At 40.6% G+C, this 23,440-nt stretch overlaps 1 protein-coding gene across 2 annotated transcripts; it reads left to right on the top strand.

The window, feature by feature from the left end:
* Positions 1 to 2,890: 2,890 nt before the first annotated feature.
* On the top strand, positions 2,891 to 18,930 carry LOC128837233 (galanin peptides-like). 2 transcript variants are annotated; one of them, XM_054028224.1, is made up of 7 exons: positions 2,891 to 3,048; positions 3,495 to 3,575; positions 4,298 to 4,352; positions 5,931 to 6,002; positions 6,480 to 6,566; positions 14,391 to 14,468; positions 18,769 to 18,930. In XM_054028224.1, the coding sequence occupies exons 2-7, from the start codon at positions 3,495 to 3,497 to the stop codon at positions 18,819 to 18,821; spliced, it is 426 nt and encodes a 141-aa protein (XP_053884199.1). In that variant the 5' UTR covers positions 2,891 to 3,048; the 3' UTR covers positions 18,822 to 18,930. The 2 variants fall into 2 exon arrangements, with proteins under 2 accessions (XP_053884199.1, XP_053884198.1); XM_054028223.1 differs by lacking the exon at positions 5,931 to 6,002.
* Positions 18,931 to 23,440: the final 4,510 nt, after the last annotated feature.

Raw genomic sequence — 23,440 nt, 5'->3', positions numbered from 1 at the left:
GAATTTTTTTCACTGTTCCAAAAATAGCAGCCCATTTTTCTCCTGATTTATGAAATACCGCTTATTTAAACAGTAATATGTTAAGATGCAATCTATTATAGAATACTGTAACTATATTTTTTTTTGTGAGAGATAGTTGTACAATAAATTAGAAGCATCCAACCCCTCATGTATAGAATTACAGATTTTTAGATACAGTTTTATTTCCAAACCTGTGCTGCTGGACCTAATCCAAACCCCACAGAACTCAATGGAGAGACTCCCATTGACTTAAGTGGGGTTTGGATCAGGCCCATTAGAGTGTTGTCTGATGGCAAAATTCTGCTCAGTACCAGACATAATTTTAACAGTCATTGCAAACTACATGAAGCCCTTTCCACCCAATAAATAAATAAATAAATAAATGGACGTGAGAAGATCATCCCAGTGATGATAATTTACCCAGACAAATGGCTGTTTTTTAAGCTTTTATAGAAAAGCAGGTTTAAGACTAATTTCCAGTTCTTCTGCCTGAGGAGTAAGGTTTATAATTCCTACAGAATAATAATAAATAAAATAAAGACTAATAACATTCTTGACAGGGAAAACTGAGAAAATAAGAACAGCAGTTGCAGGAATGACTGGTAAAATTATGTAATTGACACTAACCTGAAGATATAGGTTTAGACAAAATGTATAATGGGGAAATGATGGATTAAGCCTTTGAGAGTATAAAGAGGCTTTCATCTACTTCTGATTCCAACAAAGATGAGGAGATTATTTTATGACATAATTTGACAAATTGATGCAAGAATTATGCTGATAAAAGAGAATAAGAGTCACAAGTTAAAAATATCAGAGGGGTAGCCTGTCAGTCTGGATCTATAAAAGCAGAAAAGAGCTAAAAATACATTGTTCCAAATACATTTGAGAGGGACACATAGAACAAATGCAGCTAAAGATAGCAAAATTAATGCATTTTTATTATAATGCTGCTTGAATTTAGTTTTTCACACCTTTGTCCTTTTATTTTAATACACAAAGAAAACATTTTGTGTCATACAACAGCCTCAAAGTTAGAAATGAAAGTAACTGATGAAGGCTAGGCAATTTCAGTAAAAAATGCTTCATTGGAGAAGTTAAAATAAAAGGCACTTTGCAAAAATTATTTTGCTATTTCCCAGATGCTTTTACACATCTATCTAGTGTGAATTCTAAAGGTCATGCAGGTCCTGGCTGACAGAATATCCCCAGTAAATGACATGAAGTGTTGAATAAGATTTGCAAAGTTTACTCTTCACATTGATGTGCATTCATATTTAAATACTGCAAGAAATAAACTATTCCCAAACTATCCATATAAGACTGTAGAGCTGCATTTTTACATCAGGGTTCTAGTGACATGTTTAAACTAATATAGCCCTGCTTTTCCTGTCACAGGGAGAACATAATTGCAGGTAGGGGGAGACCTAGACCAAAATATGACCTTTTCCTCTATCCTGGGTTTTGCTACACTTTAGTAAAAACACTACCTGCCTTTAAACCTATGAGGGATACTGTATCTCACACTGTTCAAAACCCCCTTCCTTCCACATGTTTATTCCTATGGCACAGCATACCCTAGGAGCTGTAGAAGAGTGAGGTAGTGTCTAGTTTATCCTGTACAATAAAATTAAATTACCAGCAAATTTGTGGTAAGGTAGAAAGCTCTCAATGTAGTTTTCAGTTCTCAAAAGGAGTTTGCAGGACCACTAGTTAGAAAACTCAGTTTATGCCTTTTAAACTGAGCAAATTTGATCTGGCAATCATTGAGGGAAACAAAATTTGGAATCCCCGTTGTGTTATTTTTATCATCACTTTACTGACTATAACTATATTTAAGATAAGAAAAACCAGTAGAACCAAAATGTCCAAAAGCAAACATGTGAGATATAAAGGTAGTGGGGTGAGTTTGTGTTACTTTTTCACAAAAACTGGAGAAAAAGAATGCTTACATTTTAGATGCAAAATGTCACCAAGTTGTAGTCCAGACAAGAAATAAACAGAATATATTTCTAAAGGGCTCCCCCTTTAACACTTTAAAGTTTTAAGTAAGTAAAATAACTCAGTTTTCCTCCAGTTCCTTTTGCTCTGATGCTAGAGTAAACAGACTGATTCAAAGGAATTTTAAAGGAAACCGATAATGTCTGTCTGGACTGAAGAGAGATTCATGGGGCTCGCAGAGAAAGGTGTGGGGGGACTCTGTGTTCTTGAATGTAATAACAAATACTGTAATTGACAAGGATATGAGTCTTATTAGCCAGCATAATACAGAGCCTTTTCCATTTAGCTCTGCTTCTGTACCTGATTCTCCAAAGAGGGAGCTGTGTTCAATTTGCCCTTCCTTATTCTCAAACAACAACAAAGAACTTCTGAAGTTTCAGAGAAAGATAGAAGGCAGGCCAGGCTGTCTAGTAGAACAGATTTCAGAGTAACAGCCGTGTTAGTCTGTATCCGCAAAAAGAAGAACAGGAGTACTTGTGGCACCTTAGAGACAATAAATTTGTTAGTCTCTAAGGTGCCACAAGTACTCCTGTTCTTCTTTTTAGTAGAACAGAGCTCTTTTCACTGCTAGCCAGTGTCCAACCCAGGCGTAATGAAAGGTAATTGGCCAGGCTGTTATCTATGTGCAGCCCACATCTTGCTTCCAAATGCCTCTAATTGAATTGCTGTAATTTTTGCCCTTCCTAATGCAGTGACTTGGCGAGGGGAAATGACCCGGGGACGTGGGCGGCTCTCGATTCTCCCCTGGGAGAGAGCCGCGCCTGCAAAGTTGTGCTGCAACCCATAAATAGCAGAGGGGGAGCGGTCTTGGGCTTACAGGCACGGCAGCCCCCCCCCCCCCCCCCCCCCACACACACACACACTCCATTGCATCCCCTACTCAGTGAGCGCACCAGAGCCATGCAGTGAGGAGTCCCAGCTGTGACCATCCATTCCCCAGAGCAGCCTGCAGACAGCTCCCTGCCCCACTGCCAGCCAGGACTGAACCCGCGCAGTGAAGAACAGAGTAGCGCACCCCAACTCAAGGTACTTTCCCCTTATTTTTAGCCTCTTTGCCTTCTGGGAGGTATTTAACTTTCAGGTACATTAAATCTTAGACCCTGGACGCCTTTCCTTCTGACACCCCATATTAGTGACTGCAATGACTTGTGTGTAGAAGTGGCAAAGGGGGCAGGTATTGTAAAGACTGGTCTCCGTGCCCCACTGCAGTCAGCTTCCACCCCTGTCTCCGACTTTGGGGGTGTTCCTGCTTCCTTAGGATTTGACATTCTCTGCAGTTCCTTCCTGAAGTTTCAGATGGACAGAACTCACCCCCGGATACACAGCCTTCCTTCTCATAAGTTCCTCCTGTCTCGATGTTTCTTAAGGCATCAGGTTCCTGCGGGAACCTAAGTCGATTTAAACCCCCATACCTGGGATCCCAAACTGGAAGGCAAAGCAACTAACCCCGAGCGTTTGTGGTCTCCTTTCAGATGCAGAGGTGGACTAGTCTCCTGTTTCTATCTTTGATCTTTTGCGCCACCCTCTCAGAGACCTTTGGACTCGTTTTATCAGTAAGTATAAATTTCATTTACAGGGGCTCTATCCATTAGACATGCTCAGTGTCTCAGCTGACAACTACCAGTAAACTGACGGGCACCTGGTTAGATATAGGGCTGAGCAAAACAAAGCAAGTGCCCGAGAATATATTGGATGGTGGATGAACAATTGGGAATATTGGACATTTTAAAACTCATCTACTTATGACAAATGTGCTACAAAGTAGTTAAACAAAACAAGGGTTGTTAGTTTTATATTGTAAAGTTCAATGAATGGCCATCTTACTTAGGAAAAAAAACAAGGAATTCTTTTGTTTTACATGAAGCTTACAAAATATAAACAGCTGAGACACGACAAATTGTGTAAATCCAAACCAGTATCTACAGGGAAATATATATACTTTTCAGTAAAGCAGATTGGGAGCAGATCGCATTTATTATAACTTGTAAGGTTTAAAATTTATAATGCATTGTGTGATTTGCACTTTCGTCTATATAGGGTCAAAATCCTGGTCATGCTGAAGTCAATGGCAAAACTCCCATTGACTTCAGTGAGGCCAGGGTTTCACCCAGACTGAAATAATATTTTTTTGATGAATAAAAAATATCAGCTCATTAGGAACCCTAATGAATCTGTTTGCACAAACCAACCTTCCAGATTCATGTTTCTTTTTTTTTCAGAAAGTATTATGTAAATCATGCAATAAATAAGCTACCTGCACTTTTCCCTCTGTAAGGCAAAAGAAAAAAGGGGCTGGACTTTGAATAGTGCTGGTTACCTACTTGGGCCACGTAAGTCAAATATTTAATTTTCTATATTTTAAAATTCTATTAAAAATGGTCACTTGATGCCTATTGTCTGCCATGAGTGTTCTACCCACTAATCGGGCTATTAAAGTAATTTTTGTTTAAACCTTCTTATGTAAAACTAAAGAGTGTTATTTCAGAGAACCTTCAGTTAGTTACACATCTGAAGCCTGGGATAGAAACGAATAGAATTTAAACTTCCTCTTCAAAAGCAATGCCATGTAAAGGCACTAAATTATATGGAATTACACATTTGGGTATTCTTAGAGTGCTAATGAGTTGTAATTCTTAGGTGGCAAACATTTTATTACTCTAAAATAGTAGCTTTACCTCCAATTATACAATAATAATGATGATTAATTGTATAGAATCTAAGGGCATTTGCCTTGCAAAGTAGTTATAACATTTTATGGAATTTTGGAGGTCAATCAAGGGAGAAATACTATGGGTGAAATTGGGCCCCATTGAAATCAGTGGCAGTTTTGCCGCTGAACTCAGTGGGGCCGAGATTTCACCTAAATCTACATTAAAAATGCACAGATGCATAGTCTTCTGATACTATTCTTGGACAAAACAAACTCTCTGAGATTGTAAATAAATATCAGTAATTTACAAGAAGAAAATACTTCATTCCATTTTGTAATTAAAAACAAACACCAATGTCTGAGAGGCTGAAAACGTAAAGTTCAGGTTTCCAAAAAAGTATGGAGATGAAAAGTGAAGGTGTTCCAACTGGCTAAAAAGCCTTCCTTTAAAACTATTTGTAGCTGATTTAATAATTGTCATTTATTTTTACCCAAGGTTTTCAAGATGCTGAGAGGCATAAAACATACAAAAAGAATAACAGGAGTACTTGTGGCACCTTAGAGACTAACAATTTTATTAGAGCATAAGCTTTCGTGGGCTACAGCCCACTTCTTCGGATGCATACTCTAAGGTGCCACAAGTACTCCTGTTCTTCTTTTTGCGGATACAGACTAATACGGCTGTTACTCTGAAATAAAACATACAGACATCTATACCTATCCTTTACTACTTTTTATATTAAATATTACTGGGGGTTGCCTAATTTCACCCTCTATAGTATATGATAAACATTACAGATAATTAATACCGCTGTCCATATAAGGATCATAACTGTCTTTTTTTCCTTTATTATTCACTTTTTGTAACTGACCTTGGGATACAAATGCATGCACCTTTGATGTACACCTCTACCCCAATATAACGCTGTCCTTAGGAGCCAAAAAATCTTACCAAGTTATAGGTGAAACCGCGTTATATCAAACTTGCTTTGATCCGCCGGAGTGCACAGCCCCACCCCCCTGGAGCGCTGCTTTACCGCATTATATCCAAATTTGTGTTATATCGGGTCGCATTATATTGGGGTAGAGGTGTATTTATTGATTCTGTAAATGTTTGTAAGTATATTTGCCTTAAAGCAGCAATGCCAGAATAGACTGTGTTGATAGACAGACATACATGCCATTCTGTAATGGGGGCATATATTTGCTGAGTGCCATTTCTCTAAGACTGGATAATAGGCATCATCCTCTGTTGCAGGTCGTATTGATCAGCTTTTACTGATACAGGAAATGCCCATTGCAAGGGGGAGAGAAGAGGCACCTGGGGAATGTAAGATAGTTTTTGGAGGTTATTCATGTAAACTAACTGCAGTTTACTTTCAAACAAATTACTTGGCAACTTTTTTTTTTTTTTTTTTAAGAGGAAAGAGTAGCAAAACCACATTCCTAAATTACACATGAATGGTCCAACTCTGCATTCCCTGTACACCCAAAACTCCCACTGAATTCAGAAAGAGTTTGGGAGTGCAAGCAATATAGGAATGGGCCCTTAATGGATATAAATTAAATATACAAAATTTAAAAATGCCTTCTTTAATTCTTTAATAAGCTTATTAAAGAATGATTCCTTTGATTCACTAATTATACATCATTCCATCAACAATCCCATCATGTTCTCGGGCACAAATGAAAAGAAGGCTATAAAGAGTCACTTTTAAATCTTTTTGAGCTAGCTCAATAAAATCCATCAAAATCAACCTGGAGACTGTAAATGAAATTAACTCTTCATCTCTAATTTATTTAACAGATGCAGTAGATAATCACAGATCTTTTATTGACAAACATGGCCTAGCTGGTAAACGTGAGATACAGCCCGAAGAGGATATAAAAATAGGTAATGAAATTATGAAAGCCAAGAGTTTGTGCTTCTGTATATAGCATTTTATTTACTATGTTTGAGTTATTGTCCCCCTAAATGGAAGCTTAAGCTTGCTTGTAGGCAGGACCATGTACTTAACATACATGAGTAGTCCCATTGAAGTCAATGAGAGTATTCATATGAGAAAGGAAAGCAAAATTTGGCTCACAGACACCAGAGTTTGGAGATCATGACCTGAATTATGTGTATTCTGCCTTGTAATAGTTTAAAATGCAGAGTCATACATTCACTGGCAGGACAAAAGCTTTTGAGTTTCCTTCATTTTATCCGCATTAACATATTTGACTACAAAACCTACCTGTTCAAAACAAAGCTTTCAAGTTCTATCAGACACTTAGGAGTCCAACTGATTAGCCCAGGAGTGTGATCAGTAAGGGAAGATATTAGAGAGATCATACATTAGGGAAAGTTATAGAAACAAGAGACATCTTTTATCATACCAACACAGAACTGAAAGCTATTGTTAATGCTGTATGGAGCTGTTTTTTGATAAATGGATTTCTCATAAGAACCCCAATCTCAGGTATAATTGTATAATTTTTCCATAATTAAACAAGATAAATTGTTTCAATTAGAAGACTTAGGGCCTAATCCAAAGCTTAATGAAGTCAGTAGGAGTCTTTCCATGTAATGCAATGGGTTTTGGAACAGTCCCTTAATCCTGAGAGGTGCTGAGCATTCACAACTCTGAGCTCAATGGGAGTTGTGAGTGCTCTGTACTTCTCAGGATCAGAACCTTACAGTATATAAGGGGCTGCTAACAGGGAGTTTTGCAAGGGAGTTCTCCAGGTGAAGGAGGAGCAAATACAGGACCCTTGGGGTAAGTGACTATCTGTAGTGTGTGTTTGTTTGTGTTTGTGTTTGGGGGTTACTTGCTGTGTGCTGAGCTTGTGTTTTTCAGTCTGTTTGTTTGGTTGGTTGGTTGGTTGTTTGAAGGACCGTGTGCTGTGGCTGGCAGTTGGAAGCTGTGAGCTTCAAAGGAAGGTCTGAAGGCTCGAAGCCTCTGGTAATTGGCTGAGCCTTAATCAGCGGGTGGGGCATTCACCCAGGCCAGGGCTTTATAAAGCAGCACACAAGCAACCAGGGAGCTTTTGCGACCAGGGGCTGCTAACAGGGAGTTTCGCAAGGGAGTTTGGAAGGGAGCGCGGGTCCCTTGCCGGTTCTATCTTATACCCTTTATTCCCCTTAAACCCTATAGCCCAAACTACATTCAAAACTTCTTGCTTTAAACAACCCCTTCAGTAACTAGGAGAAAATGCAGGCAGAAGCCCAGCTGCAGAGTGGGGGCTATCCAGTTTATTGCACTGAGTGTAGCATGTATGATTACCTGCCCCGTGGGCGGGTGGCGTATGTCGGTGCAAGGAGCTCCTGGCCCTCAGAGACCTGGAGGCAAGGGTGGTGGAACTGGAGGAGCTAAGGGAGGCAGAGAGGTATGTTGAAGAGGCTTTCCGGGACACTGTAGAATTGTCCCACCTCCGGTCAGACAGCCCCTGCGCTGTTGAGGAGGATGAAAGGCCCAGGGAAGCAGAGCAGTCAACGGGAGCAGAGGGAAACCTTCCCATAGTTGGGACCCTCCTTCCAGACGGTGCTGGGGTTGCCTCTCGCACTGAGGTTACCTCTCCATGGGAGGGAACTCCAGTTGCTAGGAAAAGGCAGGTATTAGTATTGGGAGATTCGATCATTAGAAACATAGATAGCTGGGTTTGTGATGACCGGGAGAACTGTATGGTGACTTGCCTGCCAGGTGCGAAGGTTGCGGATCTCTCGAGGCATCTAGACAGACTTATGTGTAGTGCTGGGGAGGAGCCAGTGGTCGTGGTACATGTAGGTACCAATGACATAGGGAAGGGTAGGAGAGATGTCCTGGAGGCCAAATTTAGGCTGCTAGGGAAGAGACTGAAATCCAGGACCTCTATGGTGGCATTCTCAGAAATGCTCCCAGTTCCACGCGCAGGGCCAGGTAGGCAGGCAGAGCCGATGGTGTAGAGAGGAGGGGATGGTGTAGAGAGGAGGGGTTTACATTCATTAGGAACTGGGGAAACTTCTGGAATGGGGGGAGCCTATACCGGAAGGATGGGCTCCACCTAAACCAAAGTGGAACCAGACTGCTGGCACTAAACATTAAAAAGGTTGTAGAGAAGTTTTTAAACTAGGAGATGGGGGAAAGCCAACTGCTGCAGAGGAGCATATGGATCGGACAGAGACTTCTCTTAGGGGAGAGTCTAATGATAGAGAATCTCCAGGTTATAGTCAGGAGCAGAGGATGGAAGAGGATAAAGTAGGGGCCAGATCAGATGATAAACATTCACATAAAAAAGAATCTGATACATCAGAAAAGGGCAGACAAATAAACAGTGGCAAGTTTTTAAAGTGCTTGTACTCAAATGCTAGAAGTCTAAATAATAAGATGGGTGAACTAGAGTGCCTTGTGATAAAGGAGGATATTGATATAATAGGCATCACAGAAACCTGGTGGACTGAGAGCAATCAATGGGACACAGTCATTCCGGGGTACAAAATATATCGGAAGGACAGAACAGGTCGTGCGGGGGGGGGGGGGGGAGAGAGTGGCACTATATGTGAAAGAAAATGTACAATCAAATGAAGTAAAAATCTTAAGCAAATCCGCATGTTCCATAGAATCTCTATGGATAGAAATTTCATGCTCTAATAAGAATATAACATTAGGGATCTATTATCAACCACCTGACCAGGATGGTGATAGTGATGATGAAATGCTAAGGGAAATTAGAGAGGCTATCAAAATTAAGAACTCAATAATAGCGGGGGATTTCAATTATCCCCATATTGACTGGGAACATTTCACTTCAGGACGAAATGCAGAGATAAAATTTCTCGATACTTTAAATGACTGCTTCATGGAGCAGCTGGTACAGGAACCCACAAGGGGAGAGGCAACTCTAGATTTAGTCCTGAGTGGAGCACAGGAGCTGGTCCAAGAGGTAACTATAGCAGGACCGCTTGGAAATAGTGACCATAATACAATAGCATTCAACATCCCTGTGGTGGGAAGAACATCTCAACAGCCCAACACTGTGGCATTTAATTTCAAAAGGGGGAACTATGCAAAAATGAGGGGGTTAGTTAAACAGAAGTTAAAAGGTACAGTGACTAAAGTGAAATCCCTGCAAGCTGCATGGGCCCTTTTTAAAGACACCATAATAGAGGCCCAACTTCAATGTATACCCCAAATTAAGAAACACAGTAAAAGAACTAAAAAAGAGCCACTGTGGCTTAACAACCATGTAAAAGAAGCAGTGAGAGATAAAAAGACTTCCTTTAAAAAGTGGAAGTCAAATCCTAGTGAGGCAAATAGAAAGGAGCATAAACGCTGCCAAATTAAGTGCAAGAATGTAATAAGAAAAGCCAAAGAGGAGTTTGAAGAACGGCTAGCCATAAACTCCAAAGGTAATAACAAAATGTTTTTTAAGTACATCTGAAGCAGGAAGCCTGCTAAACAACCAGTGGGGCCCCTTGATGATCGAGATACAAAAGGAGCACTTAAAGACGATAAAGTCATTGCGGAGAAACTAAATTGATTCTTTGCTTCAGTCTTCACTGCTGAGGATGTTAGGGAGATTCCCAAACCTGAGCTGGCTTTTGTAGGTGACAAATCTGAGGAACAGTCACAGATTGAAGTGTCACGAGAGGAGGTTTTGGAATTAATTGATAAACTTAACATTAACAAGTCACCGGGACCAGATGGCATTCACCCAAGAGTTCTGAAAGAACTCAAAAGTGAAGTTGCGGAACTGTTAACTAAGGTTTGTAACCTGTCCTTTAAATCGGCTTCTGTACCCAATGACTGGAAGTTAGCTAATGTAACACCAATATTTAAAAAAGGCTCTAGAGGTGATCCTGGCAATTACAGACCAGTAAGTCTAACGTTTGTACTGGGCAAATTAGTTGAAACAATAGTTAAGGATAAAATTGTCCGACACATAGAAAAACATTAACTGTTGAGCAATAGTCAACATGGTTTCTGTAAAGGGAAATCGTGTCTTACTAATCTATTAGAATTCTTTGAAGGGGTCAACAAACATGTGGACAAGGGGGATCCAGTGGACATAGTGTACTTAGATTTCCAGAAAGCCTTTGACAAGGTCCCTCACCAAAGGCTCTTATGTAAATTAAGCTGCCATGGGACAAAAGGGAAGGTCCTTTCATGGATTGAGAACTGGTTAAAAGACAGGGAACAAAGGGTAGGAATTAATGGTAAATTCTCAGAATGGAGAGGGGTAACTAGTGGTGTTCCCCAAGGGTCAGTCCTCGGACCGATCCTATTCATCTTATTCATAAATGATCTGGAGAAAGGGGTAAACAGTGAGGTGGCAAAGTTTGCAGATGATACTAAACTGCTCAAGATAGTTAAGTCCAAAGCAGTCTGTGAAGAACTTCAAAAAGATCTCACAAAACTAAGTGATTGGGCAACAAAATGGCAAATGAAATTTAATGTGGATAAATGTAAAGTAATGCACATTGGAAAAAATAACTCCAACCATACATACAATATGATGGGGGCTAATTTAGCTACAACAAGTCAGGAAAAAGATCTTGGAGTCATCATGGATAGTTCTCTGAAAATGTCCACGCAGTGTGCAGAGGCGGTCAAAAAAGCAAACAGGATGTTAGGAATCATTAAAAAGGGGATAGAGAATAAGACTGAGAATATATTATTGCCTTTATATAAATCGATGGTATGCCCTCATCTCGAATACTGCGTACAGATGTGGTCTCCTCATCTCAAAAAAATATACTGGCACTAGAAAAAGTTCAGAAAAGGGCAACTAATGATGATTAAGGGTTTGGAACGGGTCCCATATGAGGAGAGATTAAAGAGGCTAGGACTCTTCAGCTTGGAAAAGAGGAGACTAAGGGGGGATATGATAGAGGTATATAAAATTGTGAGTGATGTGGAGAAAGTGGATAAGGAAAAGTTATTTACTTATTCCCATAATACAAGAACTAGGGGTCATCAAATGAAATTAATAGGCAGCAGGTTTAAAACAAATAAAAGGAAGTTCTTCTTCACGCAGCGCAGTCAACTTGTGGAACTCCTTACCTGAGGAGGTTGTGAAGGCTAGGACTATAACAGAGTTTAAAAGAGAACTGGATAAATTCATGGTGGTTAAGTCCATTAATGGCTATTAGCCAGGACGGGTAAGGAATGGTGTCCCTAGCCTCTGTCTGTCAGAGGATGGAGATGGATGGCAGGAGAGAGATCACTTGATCATTGCCTGTTAGGTTCACTCCCTCTGGGGCACCTGGCATTGGCCACTGTCGGTAGACAGGATACTGGGCTAGATGGACCTTTGGTTTGACCCCGTACGGCCTTTCTTATGTTGTTATATCGTCCCTGTTTTTATAACCCTTGTTTGTATTGTAAAATTTCTACTCTATGCTGATGGTTCAAAATTCAAAAAGGGTTGCTGTGTATATTCTTGCCTAAATGTACACCCTAAAGCATTTAATTTTATGGTTAATCTAATTCTTACGTATTGGTATGCAAAAATATTACTTTGTTCAAAATACCTTATTTTCTCTAAGCAAATATTTAGACCAATACAAAAGCCATTTCCTTTTCTTGGTATATCTGAAACTTATTTGTTGAACTAAAAAAATACTCCGATTGCATTCCTAGACAAAGGGTGAATGATGCTAGAGGCAGCTGGGGAGCATCTACAGAGGCAAACCTTTTTGTTTTTTTTTTAGTTGCCATTTATTGGGATGTTTTATTTTAAACACTTTGTATAGAGTTTCCAATATCAATTTGTAATAGTAAATATATATATATATATATATATATATATATATATATATATATATATATATATATATATATATATATATATATATATATATAAATAAAAATAAAAGGTGATGTGATCGAGTCAATGAGTTAAAGCAGGTACTCAGCTGGAGGCTATTAACAGGAACACACAATTTCTAAACATTGATAGAACAACCAACTCTCGCTTGATCGATCATAATTAAACAGAATACAGCTTAGCAGCAGGAAGCTTTTGCTTTAGAGAATTGCAGTTTCATATCTAGATCACACCTACCAGGCAACACCATGTTAAGGCAGCAAATGCTGTGAAATTCCCATCAGCATTTCCTCTGACGTCGTCCATTGGGAGAGCAGGATACACCACCCTCTCCTTTCTGGCCATACATATAGAGGCTCTGTGCTGCTACAGGATCTCTAGCCCTGCTACTTGGTAGCACAGCTGAGGCCTCCCTTAAAGGAGGGGATTCCCCATGACAGAGTCAGGTGCGTGAGTTTTTAAGTATAACCTATAGGTCCCCTCCTCAGGACCTTCTCTTGACCTACCCATTTCTTTGCCTGTTCAACCCACAGCTTGATTCCTTCTAATCTGCACAGATCTCCAGACACACAGATAGCTCTTTATGGGGTCCAGAAGACGCCTTGGGAGCTGTTGTGGCTCTTTTCTGTATTGTGAGGGAGTGATCCACACATGGCAAGAGCCCTATGTATGGATCAAAAGACATAAGCTAGTCCTCTGTTAGGGAATCTCAAATGAGATCCATTTCTCACTCCAATCCCGAGAAGGCTGATAGTTGTTCCTGTGCTCAGCATTGTACTAACAGGGGAAGATAGAGTCCTGCTCCAAGGAACTTACAATCTAACTCAAACCCTGACAGTACAATAGAGACACATCTGATAGTCAACAAAGGTCCAAAATTCAGGTAAGGTTCTTTGCTTATTACTTAGTAGTAGGAGAACATTGAATCATCTCCCATAAGTTGTACAATTCTGTTGAAGACAATTAGTTCGTTTCTGGTTATGGTTGTATGGGGGGGGGGGGGCGGGAATTAGAAATGTTGGCGCCTAGCAAAGCAGGTATAATATATTTTGCTACTCTGAAATATTGATGAAAGGGACAGTTAGTGCACTCTAATCTAGTAATACTTCTCACTGACTCACTGTATTTTCCAGCTGTGGACGTGTAGACAGTTCCTTTGTAAAATACATGATCTGGAAACTATACATTGTGGAACTGCAGATGTGGCTTCCCAATGAAGTCACCCCAAGTTGATAGTGCTCAGCACTTTTCAGGATGGAACCTAAAGATTGTAACCTAGTTTCTTATAAACTTCATTTAAGCACACTCCTTCCATCAACTCTGAATCTCCTTTGCACCTGAAATTTGCATACAGACCCTATTCAATGGAGACATTTTTTTAAAGTTTCACTGGCATTGAATTAGGTATTTTGAAAAACATATTTTTCACTTGCGGAATGTAGTGGCTTCTTATAAAGTTGTCTTAAAATGGTAATTGTTTACATGTTCAAGGGGAACTAATGCAGTGGACTATTTTCAATAAAATTGGGTGAATACATTTGGACCTATTTTCTCTGGAAATCTGAGTCTCTGAGGTCTCTTCAGATATAAACTCATTGACTGGTGTTGCAGAATTTACAAGCTCCACAGACAACCCTGGAGGACCTTACAAGCACTGTAAACCAAATAACCTGAAGGCTGCTTTAACTTACATTAGTACAGAAGCTCCAGAATCAGGGAGTGTAACAAGCTCCCTGATGTCACCCCATTCTTGCACCAAATGTATTTCAGTGCAGGAGAGAATCTGGCTCTCAGTTTTTCCACTGAACTTTTAAAATGAAGTGTAGTTTCACGGATTTTTCTGAACTCTTACAACTTTAGTCACAATAGTGAATGTATCAACAAATATTCATACTATCTATACATTAAATATCTAATAAATGTTTTCTAGGTAATCTTGGGAGACCAGTGGTTGACGACAATGTTGTACGCACAGTAATTGAATTTTTGACTTACTTGCATCTTAAAGGTTAGTAAAGCTCTCAATCATTTAAAAGTACAGTTTTATTTCAGTCACTGAGGATCTGATTCTGTAATCCTTACTTGGACAAAACTCTTGAATAAGAGCTGCAGGACTGGGATTGAATATATAATTGTAGATTCATATTTAAATTGTGCAACTTTGTTGAGCATCACTAGAGAATGGGCTTGATTATGTTTGACATAACTCCTAGAACATAATGTGCTGAAACGATATCGCTGAATATCCATATTAACAAGTAATGGATTGAAATCTGGAAGAAACTACTAAGAGCCTGCTCCCACAAAACACTTATGGAGATGCTTAAAATTCAACATACAAGTAGTGTCACAGAAGTGCATGACATTAAGTATATGACTAAGTGGTTGCAGGATTGAGATGTTGACTGTAAGTTCCTTGGTGCAGGAACCATCTTTTCATTATACATGTGTACAGTACCTAGCACAGAAGGGTCCCGATCCTGCTTGGAGCCTGTAGGTACTACCAAAATGACAACTGCCAAAACTGTTTGAACTATCTTTAATAGGGTCCAACATTTGTACTCTTACTTAAAAGACTGAATAAAAGGAGATGTTTCAAAGTTTATCATGATCAAGTTTTACATTTGTGTAAGACAGTGACAAAGGAAATAAAATTTCCCTCCATTTGGACACTGTGGTGAAGTCATATCCCTGAAATTGTGACATCACTCACCTGTGTGGCAACAGAGTTTAAACAGAGGCAAAACTCCCTGTGAAATACTGGAGAACTGTCTATATAGGACCTGTAGGACTGAGATCTCTAAGGATGCCTAATTAAGGATTATGACTTTATTATAGCATCAAGCAAACAGAAAACCTGAGTGGTTACTAGACCTCTATTATAATTTTGAAGGTCTTCATGTGTTTTTCAGAAAATTTCAGGCAAAGTAAATTAATTTATTTAAATATACCTTTTTCAAATTTTCAGCCAATATAGAATTGCTCCTTTCAACTCTGCTACATTCAAAATATTTAGAAAGTGATTTGCATTAGGAGGGAAAAAAATAACACAATACATGCCTTTAATCTTCCTAATTGCAAGCATTCTGAATCTTTCATTCAAAATTCTGTCACATGCCTTCTCTATAAATCCCTACCTTTGAATATAATGAATTATAGATACTTTCAGAGCAATGAATTTATTGTTAGATAAAATTACAGGTGCTGTGTTTTTATTTTAATTAATGCATTGGAATGAGACATTTGTGTTTTATTAATTTCACTTTACTGTGAATATCTTTTCAAGTTTGTTAACTTCAAGATTATATTAATTTTATAAATTAAACTCTGGACAGTTTTGGCATCATTTTCTAAAATGATCTGTCTTGGTTCAGAAAAATCCTCTGCTAAGACTACTGTAAATACTAAAATACAACTTCAGACTACATTGCACAGTCTCTATAGACTGTATTTGTTTGAATGGTATAGTTAAGGATCTTTGAGCAATACTGTCATTTCCAGGGATTGAGAATACTTCAACTATCCAGCCTCAGTCCAAAAGCAAACCTAAGATTTTGTGCCATTTCTCAAGCATTTTTCAAACACAGCACATCCTGGCTTACCTGAATCTCGTGGAGCATGTTGAATAAGTTAATACAATCAAAGCTTGAAAATACCTTCAGTTTCCTCAAAATCTCTAAGACGTCGCGGTAGGACATGACCATGTTTGGGATAACAGAGTTTTCCCGATAACCCTGGTTTTGCTGTATAATAAAAACATTAATGTGGATTAACTGCACAAAAAAACCTCCTTTTTGAAAAACAATTGACATTTTTACAGAAATGTCTAATATGCAAAACTGGGGCCCAAATCTGCTATCCTCATTTTGAGAAGTAGCTTTCAGAGGGTAGCCCATTAAAATCAATGGATCTGTTTGGAAGGTGAGTCTCTGGTCACTGGAGGCTTAGTGGTAATTATGCAGCTGTTCTGTGCTCTGGGCTGGGAGAGGGTGGTTCCACTTCTCTTCCCAATTCCTGCAGAGCATGTTTACTTGTACTCCCCACAAAGACTGAGTATTTTTCCATTCAACATTTTTACTCATCTGATAGAGTACATGGATCTAAAATAACATTTTCAAACATTCATACAATGCTCTAAAAATCTTTATTCTCCCAATCTTTCAGTGCTGTTTCTCCCTGTTAACTGAACAATGAGCAGCTGTCCAAATTCATATTTACAGAGTAGCCACTTGAAATAACTATTGTTTGAGGACCCTACTTACCCATACATGGGCTATTCCCAAGTGAGGGAGTGGAAAGTCAGTATTGGTGAATCCACCCACAAGTTGGGAACAGCAGTCACCGCATGAACAGCTTGAAAGCATAAATGGCTCAGGGAGGGTGTCTCGTGGGACATCCATGATCAGGGGTATTGATCCTGATCTGGTCACCCTACATAGGGTAGACATGACCCCAGTGTTGTCAATAAGACCACTCATATGCTTACTGCAGATGAGTTAGAGTTCCCATTCAGAGGAGGATTATTTAGGCCTCAGGCTCTAAGTGCTAAAAGGAAGTCCAAGGAGATCCTGATTTAATATTGGTCAGCTGGTGTTTCTATATCAGTGCAATAGAGACGTTTCTGTCTCCCCGTGTAAGCTATGTCCCAGTGTGGGGGTCAGAGCAGCCTCCTGAGCAGGAATGACTGGGCAGGGCTGGGGAACAGGCTGAGCCCTGACCTCCGCAAACTGAGCCAGCCTCCAGAGAGAAGTAATGTGCACCTAGTAAAGAGCTGATACCAATTACTTTCCCCATGGAGCAAGTGTCAACCAGGGGCTGAACTGTGACTTTCTGAGTAACAATTACCTGGTCTGCTCTTTGGACCGCACACTTACATGCTCCTCCTTACTGTTACCATCAACCTTGAGACTACACAAAAACCAAATCCACTGGATGGTGCACACTGGCTTTTCGGTGATGCACAACTGGTACTCCAAAGCTACAACACACAGAATGTTAGCAAGTGATGCTACAATGGCTACCAGCGAGATCTTGACATGAATATGTACTCCAAATCAATATCTGATTTAAAAAAAAATTCAGTCCAACAATAATGTAATATAAATGTTTTTTACACAGCTACTCAAATGTCAGTTTATTACACTAAATATATTGATTTATGCATTTTCTTTCTCAAAATAAACCATTTTATAGAAAAATGTTGTTAACAATAATGATTATTCAGATAATTCATATACTTCCATCTTAAAGAGAAGGGGCATATTTATAACAACACCCTCACAAGTGATTTCTTGGAGGTCACCAGGCCCTTCCCCCGCGTCCACAGTCGGTTCCGGCGGTGGCTGGGGCCTGCAGCAGGGCGCGGAGTGGAAGGTGAGCACGGGGGGTGCGGGCTGGGCTGGGCTGCCAGCCTGGCCCGGCTGGCCTGGAATAACCGCGGACTCCTCCGCCCCGCCTGGGCTCCCCACTTCCAGCCCCTCTTCTTAGCTTCTGGCCCCATCGCTCTCCCCCTGGACCCCCGTTCCCGGCCCGCCAGGCCGCGTTTGCTCTAAAAGTCCCGCTGAACCGCACGGGGTCGCGCGCCTTCCATCCCTGGCGGCCCAGGCTGGGGCCATGGCTTCCCTGGAGGGAGACTTGGGAAAGGGGGAGCCTCCGGCTTCGGTGACGTTCGCAGCCTCCTGGCCTCGGGGGGTTGGCCGGGGTTTGCCGTGTGGCAGCCCCTTGGCAAGCTTCCCCCCCCCCTCCAAAAATCCCCACTCGCTGGGGGGCTGTGCCTGGTGCGTGTTCCCTGGGTGGCGGGCAGCTCCTGGGTTAGCTCTGGGGAAAGGCTCCTAGCAAAGCTCTCTGCGTGTCGGTACAATCATGTCAAAGAAAACCTCTCATTAGGTGGTAACTATGATCACAGTTGGCCTTTTAGGCCCCAGTGCTGAAACTGGCTCGGTGCAGGGGTCTGCCCAGCCTGAGCCAGTTGCAGGATCAAACTTAATAAAACAATATTAAGTCTTATGATACTGATATTCAGTGATATGAATCAAAACATCAAGGTCGATGTAGAAGGGTTTTTAAAATACTGTAAATTATAACAGGAAGTTATGACTCATTAATATTCAGAAGAAACACTAAATAGCCTAGAAATGAGCCATGAAAAGTATGAGCCTATTGCCTCATCTATGGTCAAAGGGAAGCAAAGTAAGAAAGTTTAGAGATCATAAGGTTGATTTTTAGGAATTAATTGTTAATACTAAACTTTGCACTTAACTATTTGTTGCTAAAAATCATGACTGTGTTTTTCTTTTTCCCCTTTGCAGAGGCTGGGGCACTAGATAATCTACTTTCATCAGAAGAAACAAATCAGTCCTGAAAAATAATGTATTTATACTTTGTTGTATTGTAAATGAAGACTAAACTCTAAACAGAGCTTTAAATGAACAGAAGATGGTGATTATTGTTTACATTACTCTTATACAGAGTTACACATGGTAAATTACTTTCTGCCCTTTTTGTTTTGTTTTTTTCTGTGATGTTACAATGTAAGATTTTTGCCTTGATAAAAAAAATTTCTTTAAGTGGTAAAATAAAAAAAGAACAGCTGCATTTTGTTTCATTTTCCTTACAATAGCGTGTTTTCAAATGACATATAATGCACAATATGTAGTATATTAAATACATGTTTAACTTTAAGTATACAAATCCTCCTAAGCCTGAGCACTGAACCTGTGTCAACTCAACCCCCTGTGTAGATGCAGCTAGATCAATGGAAGAATGTTCCGTCAGTCTAGCTACCATCACTCGATGAGGTGGAGCTCTACAGTGATGGAAAAACCCCTTCTGTTGCTGAAGGAATCTTCTCCGGTCCAGCACTACAGGTCCATAATGATGGTGCTGTAACCGTGCCACTATGGCACCCATATGGTAGACATGGCCCCAGTGTTGTCAATAAGATTACTCATATGCTTAAAGCTAAACACATGCTTAAAAAGCTTTTTTGGATCAAGGTCAGAGTGCCCAGCACTTACAGAATCAAGCCCTGTGGAAGGAACTATGGAACTAATTTAGAGAATATGTAATCCTCCCCAAGATGGATGCAGGCTATAGGGCTGCAACTCAATCACTACACATATGTCAGGAGTGGATTTGGTTTCCTAGATCATGTGGTCTCTTCTCCAAGTGCACTGATAAGGGTCAGGGTAGAATCTCCTTCTGCATGGCCACTGCATCTACACCAACCAACCTGCTGCACATAGACACTGACTCCGTGGGTGCTCTGGGGCTGGAATCTCCTTCTGCATGGCCACTGCATCTACACCAACCAACCTGCTGCACATAGACACTGACTCCGTGGGTGCTCCCCGCCCCACCTCGCCTCCACCCCTGAGCACGCCGCTTCTTCACCTACCTCCCAGTGTTTGCTGCCTCAAAACAGCTGTTTCGCGATGCAACCAGCTCCGGGAGGGAGGGGGGAGGAGCGGCAACACGGTGCACTTAGGGGAGGAGGCAGGGAAGAGGCGGGGCCAGGGCAGGGATTTGGGGAAGGGGTCGGAATGGGGGCAGGGCAGGGGTGGAGCTGGGGCGGGGCCGGGGACAGAGGGGGGGTCGAGCACTCACCAGCGCCAGCAGAAGTCGGCGCCTATGCTGTTGCATAGACTCACCATGAATAGGGTGACCAGCTAGCAACTGAGAAAAAATGGGGGGGAGGGGTAATAGACACCAATATAAGAAAAAGTCCCAAAAAAGGGACTGTCTCTTTAAAAATAGGACATCTGGTCACCCTAACCATGAGCCTTGGGAGAAGAGCCCTGCAGTAGGATTGGGAGCCTGCGGGTCCCACAGGACCTGCTGCCATAATAGCGGGAGCAGGATAAAAATTCAAGAAACAATGCGGGAGTGGGTGGTAGTGGGAATGGGTATTGTGGGGCAGAAGCAGGATTTAAAAAACAGTCCTCCTGCACTACGAACAACATGAACGCACCATTCAGCAGCCACCACTCTCCAGCCACCCAACTCTGAAGGCAGCACCGCCATCAGCAACAGTGCAGAAGTAAGGATGGGAATGGGGGGTCTCCCTGCCCGTGCCTGGGGATGGCAAGGCATGGGGTCTTCCTGTTCCCTGTGCACGATGATGCAGGGTCTCTCCAGCCATTTGCATGGAGAGTTAGAAGTTTCTGATCCCTTTGCATAGGGAAGGGGAGATGCTGGGGTTGCTCATCCCCTTATAGGGGTGCATGAGGACTCGGATCCCTCTGCATGGATGAGTTGGGAGGGTCAGTGAGTTCCTATCCTATTGCAAATGGGTGCAGGGAGTGGGTGGGTGCTGGTGGGAAGACAGCTGCTGAGAGCAGCTCATCCAGCCATTACTGGGACAATTTTAGAGCCCTGCAGTGGTCCCACAGGACCAACTGCCATAACAGCAGGAATGAGATAAAAAAAATCAAGAAACAATGTGGGAGCAGGTGGGAGTGAGAATTGCAGGTTGCGAGTAGAATTTAAAAAATAATTCATTGTAAGGTTCTACTTGGGAGAGCTTTGGATGGGCCCTCCACTTAGGTGAATTTTATGCTATGTGCTTACAGTGCTATGAAGCATTGGCACTTTAAAATGCTGCTGATCAGAGCAAGCAGACTGTCAAAAATTCCAGAGGAATTACTACATAATCTGATATTCACTTTTATTATAGTTAAATCTATTCTAGTAACTACCTCCAGTAGCCAAACCCGTCCTTGTGGCCACTTTAAAGTTAATCAACATATGCTTTTTCTTGGATGGTTGCTCAGGGTCTGATCTACTGACCACCAAAATCAATGGAAGCCTTCCCTCAACTTCAATGGGTTTTTGATCAGGTCCATAAAGAGCAGGTGTCACTGGGATGTTTTGGGAAGTAGTGCAGAAAGTTTTCACCATCTGAGCTGCTAGAGCTTCAATATTTGAGAAATGCATGAGATTCCAAGACTAGCCAAAAGAAGAAATAACAAATTTTAACCCTTATTCCACTAATATTTTCCACACTGCCACCTAATGACCTGATCCAGAACCCATGGAAGTCAACAGAAGTCTTTCCACCTATTTCCATGGGGTTTGGATCTGGTGCATTATGACTGTTTAGGATTAATGGACCTCTCTGCAGTATTCAACCACAAGGATTCTACTCTTTCTATGGAAAAACAGTTGATTCCAATACCAATTTCAAAGAACTTTAACTCAGTATGATTTTGATTTCTGTTCAAATAGAATGAGAAATTCAGTTTAAAATAAACTGAGTTAAATTACTGTAATCAAATTAGTACCGCTGCTAAACTGATTCCAGTTAAAATGTTCCTAAGTAGTGATGGATACGTTTTATAAAGTTTTGTTGGGATGTTTGTTTGAAATTCTTTATACTGGAAGTCTCATGAGATCAAGCTTTCTTGGACGATTTCCAGTGCTGTCTGACTTTGTCTGAGCTGATAGTCCCACAAGACCAGCTCTGATTATGGTATTATTCCTCAGATACTACATTGATTCACAGATTCTAAGACCAGAAGGGATCATTATGATCATCTAGTCTCATCTCCTGCATAACACAGGCCATATAATTTCACTCAGTAATGAGCACCATAAGAATTCCTATCAGTAAATATTTCAGGATTTACAATTCCAAAATAAAGATACCTTGAAAATGTGCCTTTCTGTATCCCTCCATCCCCACTAAGTGCCTCCCCAACCTTAATCTTTGCAAACCATAAAAAAAAAATCTTGACCAAAATTTGTGTAGGCTTTTATTAGGGCTGTCAAGTGATTCAAAAAATTACTTGTGATTAAACAATAATAGAATACTATTTATATAAATATTTTTGGATGTTTTCCACATTTTCAAATATATTGATTTCAATTACAACACAGAATACAAAATGTACAGTGCTCACTTTATATTTATTTATTATAAATATTTGCACTGTAAAAATAAAATAGTATTTTTCAATTCATTAAAACAAGTACTGTAGTGCAATCTCTTTATTATGAAAGTTGAACTTACAAATGTAGAATTATGTACAAAAAATAACTGCATTCAAAAATAAAACAATGTAAAACTTTAGTGCCTACAAGTCCAGTCAGTCCTACTTCTTGTTCAGCCAAACACTCAGACAAACAAGTTTGTTTACATTGGGGAGATAATGTTGCCCACTTCTTGTTTACAATGTCACCTGAAAGTGAGAACAGGCGTTTGCATGGCACTGCTTGTTGTAGCTGGCGTCACAAGACATTTATGTGCCAGATGCACCAAAGATTCATATGTCCCTTCATGCTTCAACTACCATTCCAGGGGATATGCATCCATGCTGATGATTGGTTCTGCTCGATAACAATCCAAAGCAGTGCGGACCGACACATGTTCATTTTCATTATCTGAGTCAGATGCCACCAGCAGAAGATTGATTTTCTTTTTTGGTGGTTCGGGTTCTGTAGTTTCCACATCGGAGTGTTGTTCTTTTAAGATTTCTGAAAGCATGCTCCACACCTCATCCCTCTCAGATTTTGGAAGGCACTTCAGATTCTTAAACCTTGGGTCGAGTGCTATAGCTATCTTTAGAAATCTCACATTGGTACCTTCTTTGCGTTTTGTCAAATCTGCAGTGAAAGTGTTCTTAAAATGAACAACATCCTGGGTCATCATCCGAGACAGCTATAATATGAAATATATGGCAGAATGCAGGTAAAACATAGACCAGGAGACATACAATTCTCCCCCAAGGAGTTCAGTCACAAATTTAATTAATGCATTATTTTTTAAATGAGCATCATCAGCATGGAAGCATGTCCTCTGGAATGGTGGCCAAAGCATGAAGGGACATACGAATGTTCAGCAGATCTGGCATGTAAATACCTTGCAATGCCTGCTACAAAAATGCCATGCGAACGTCTGTTCTCATTTTCAGGTGACATTGTAAATAAGAAGCAGGCAGCATTATCTCCTGCAAATGTAAACAAACTTGTTTGTCTGAGCCA

The sequence above is a fragment of the Malaclemys terrapin genome, chromosome 4 (genome assembly GCF_027887155.1).
Source record: "Malaclemys terrapin pileata isolate rMalTer1 chromosome 4, rMalTer1.hap1, whole genome shotgun sequence".
Taxonomy (NCBI): domain Eukaryota; kingdom Metazoa; phylum Chordata; order Testudines; family Emydidae; genus Malaclemys; species Malaclemys terrapin.
This window is presented reverse-complemented; position numbering and strand designations above follow the sequence as displayed.

Coding starts and splice junctions, on each gene's coding strand:
- LOC128837233 (XM_054028224.1), top strand. CDS start 3,495: ATGCAGAGGTGGACTAGTCTCCTGTTTCTATCTTTGATCTTTTGCGCC. Junction 4,353..5,930: donor TGGTTACCTACTTGGGCCAC/GTAAGTCAAATA, acceptor CCTCTGTTGCAG/GTCGTATTGATCAGCTTTTA. Junction 14,469..18,768: donor GACTTACTTGCATCTTAAAG/GTTAGTAAAGCT, acceptor TCCCCTTTGCAG/AGGCTGGGGCACTAGATAAT.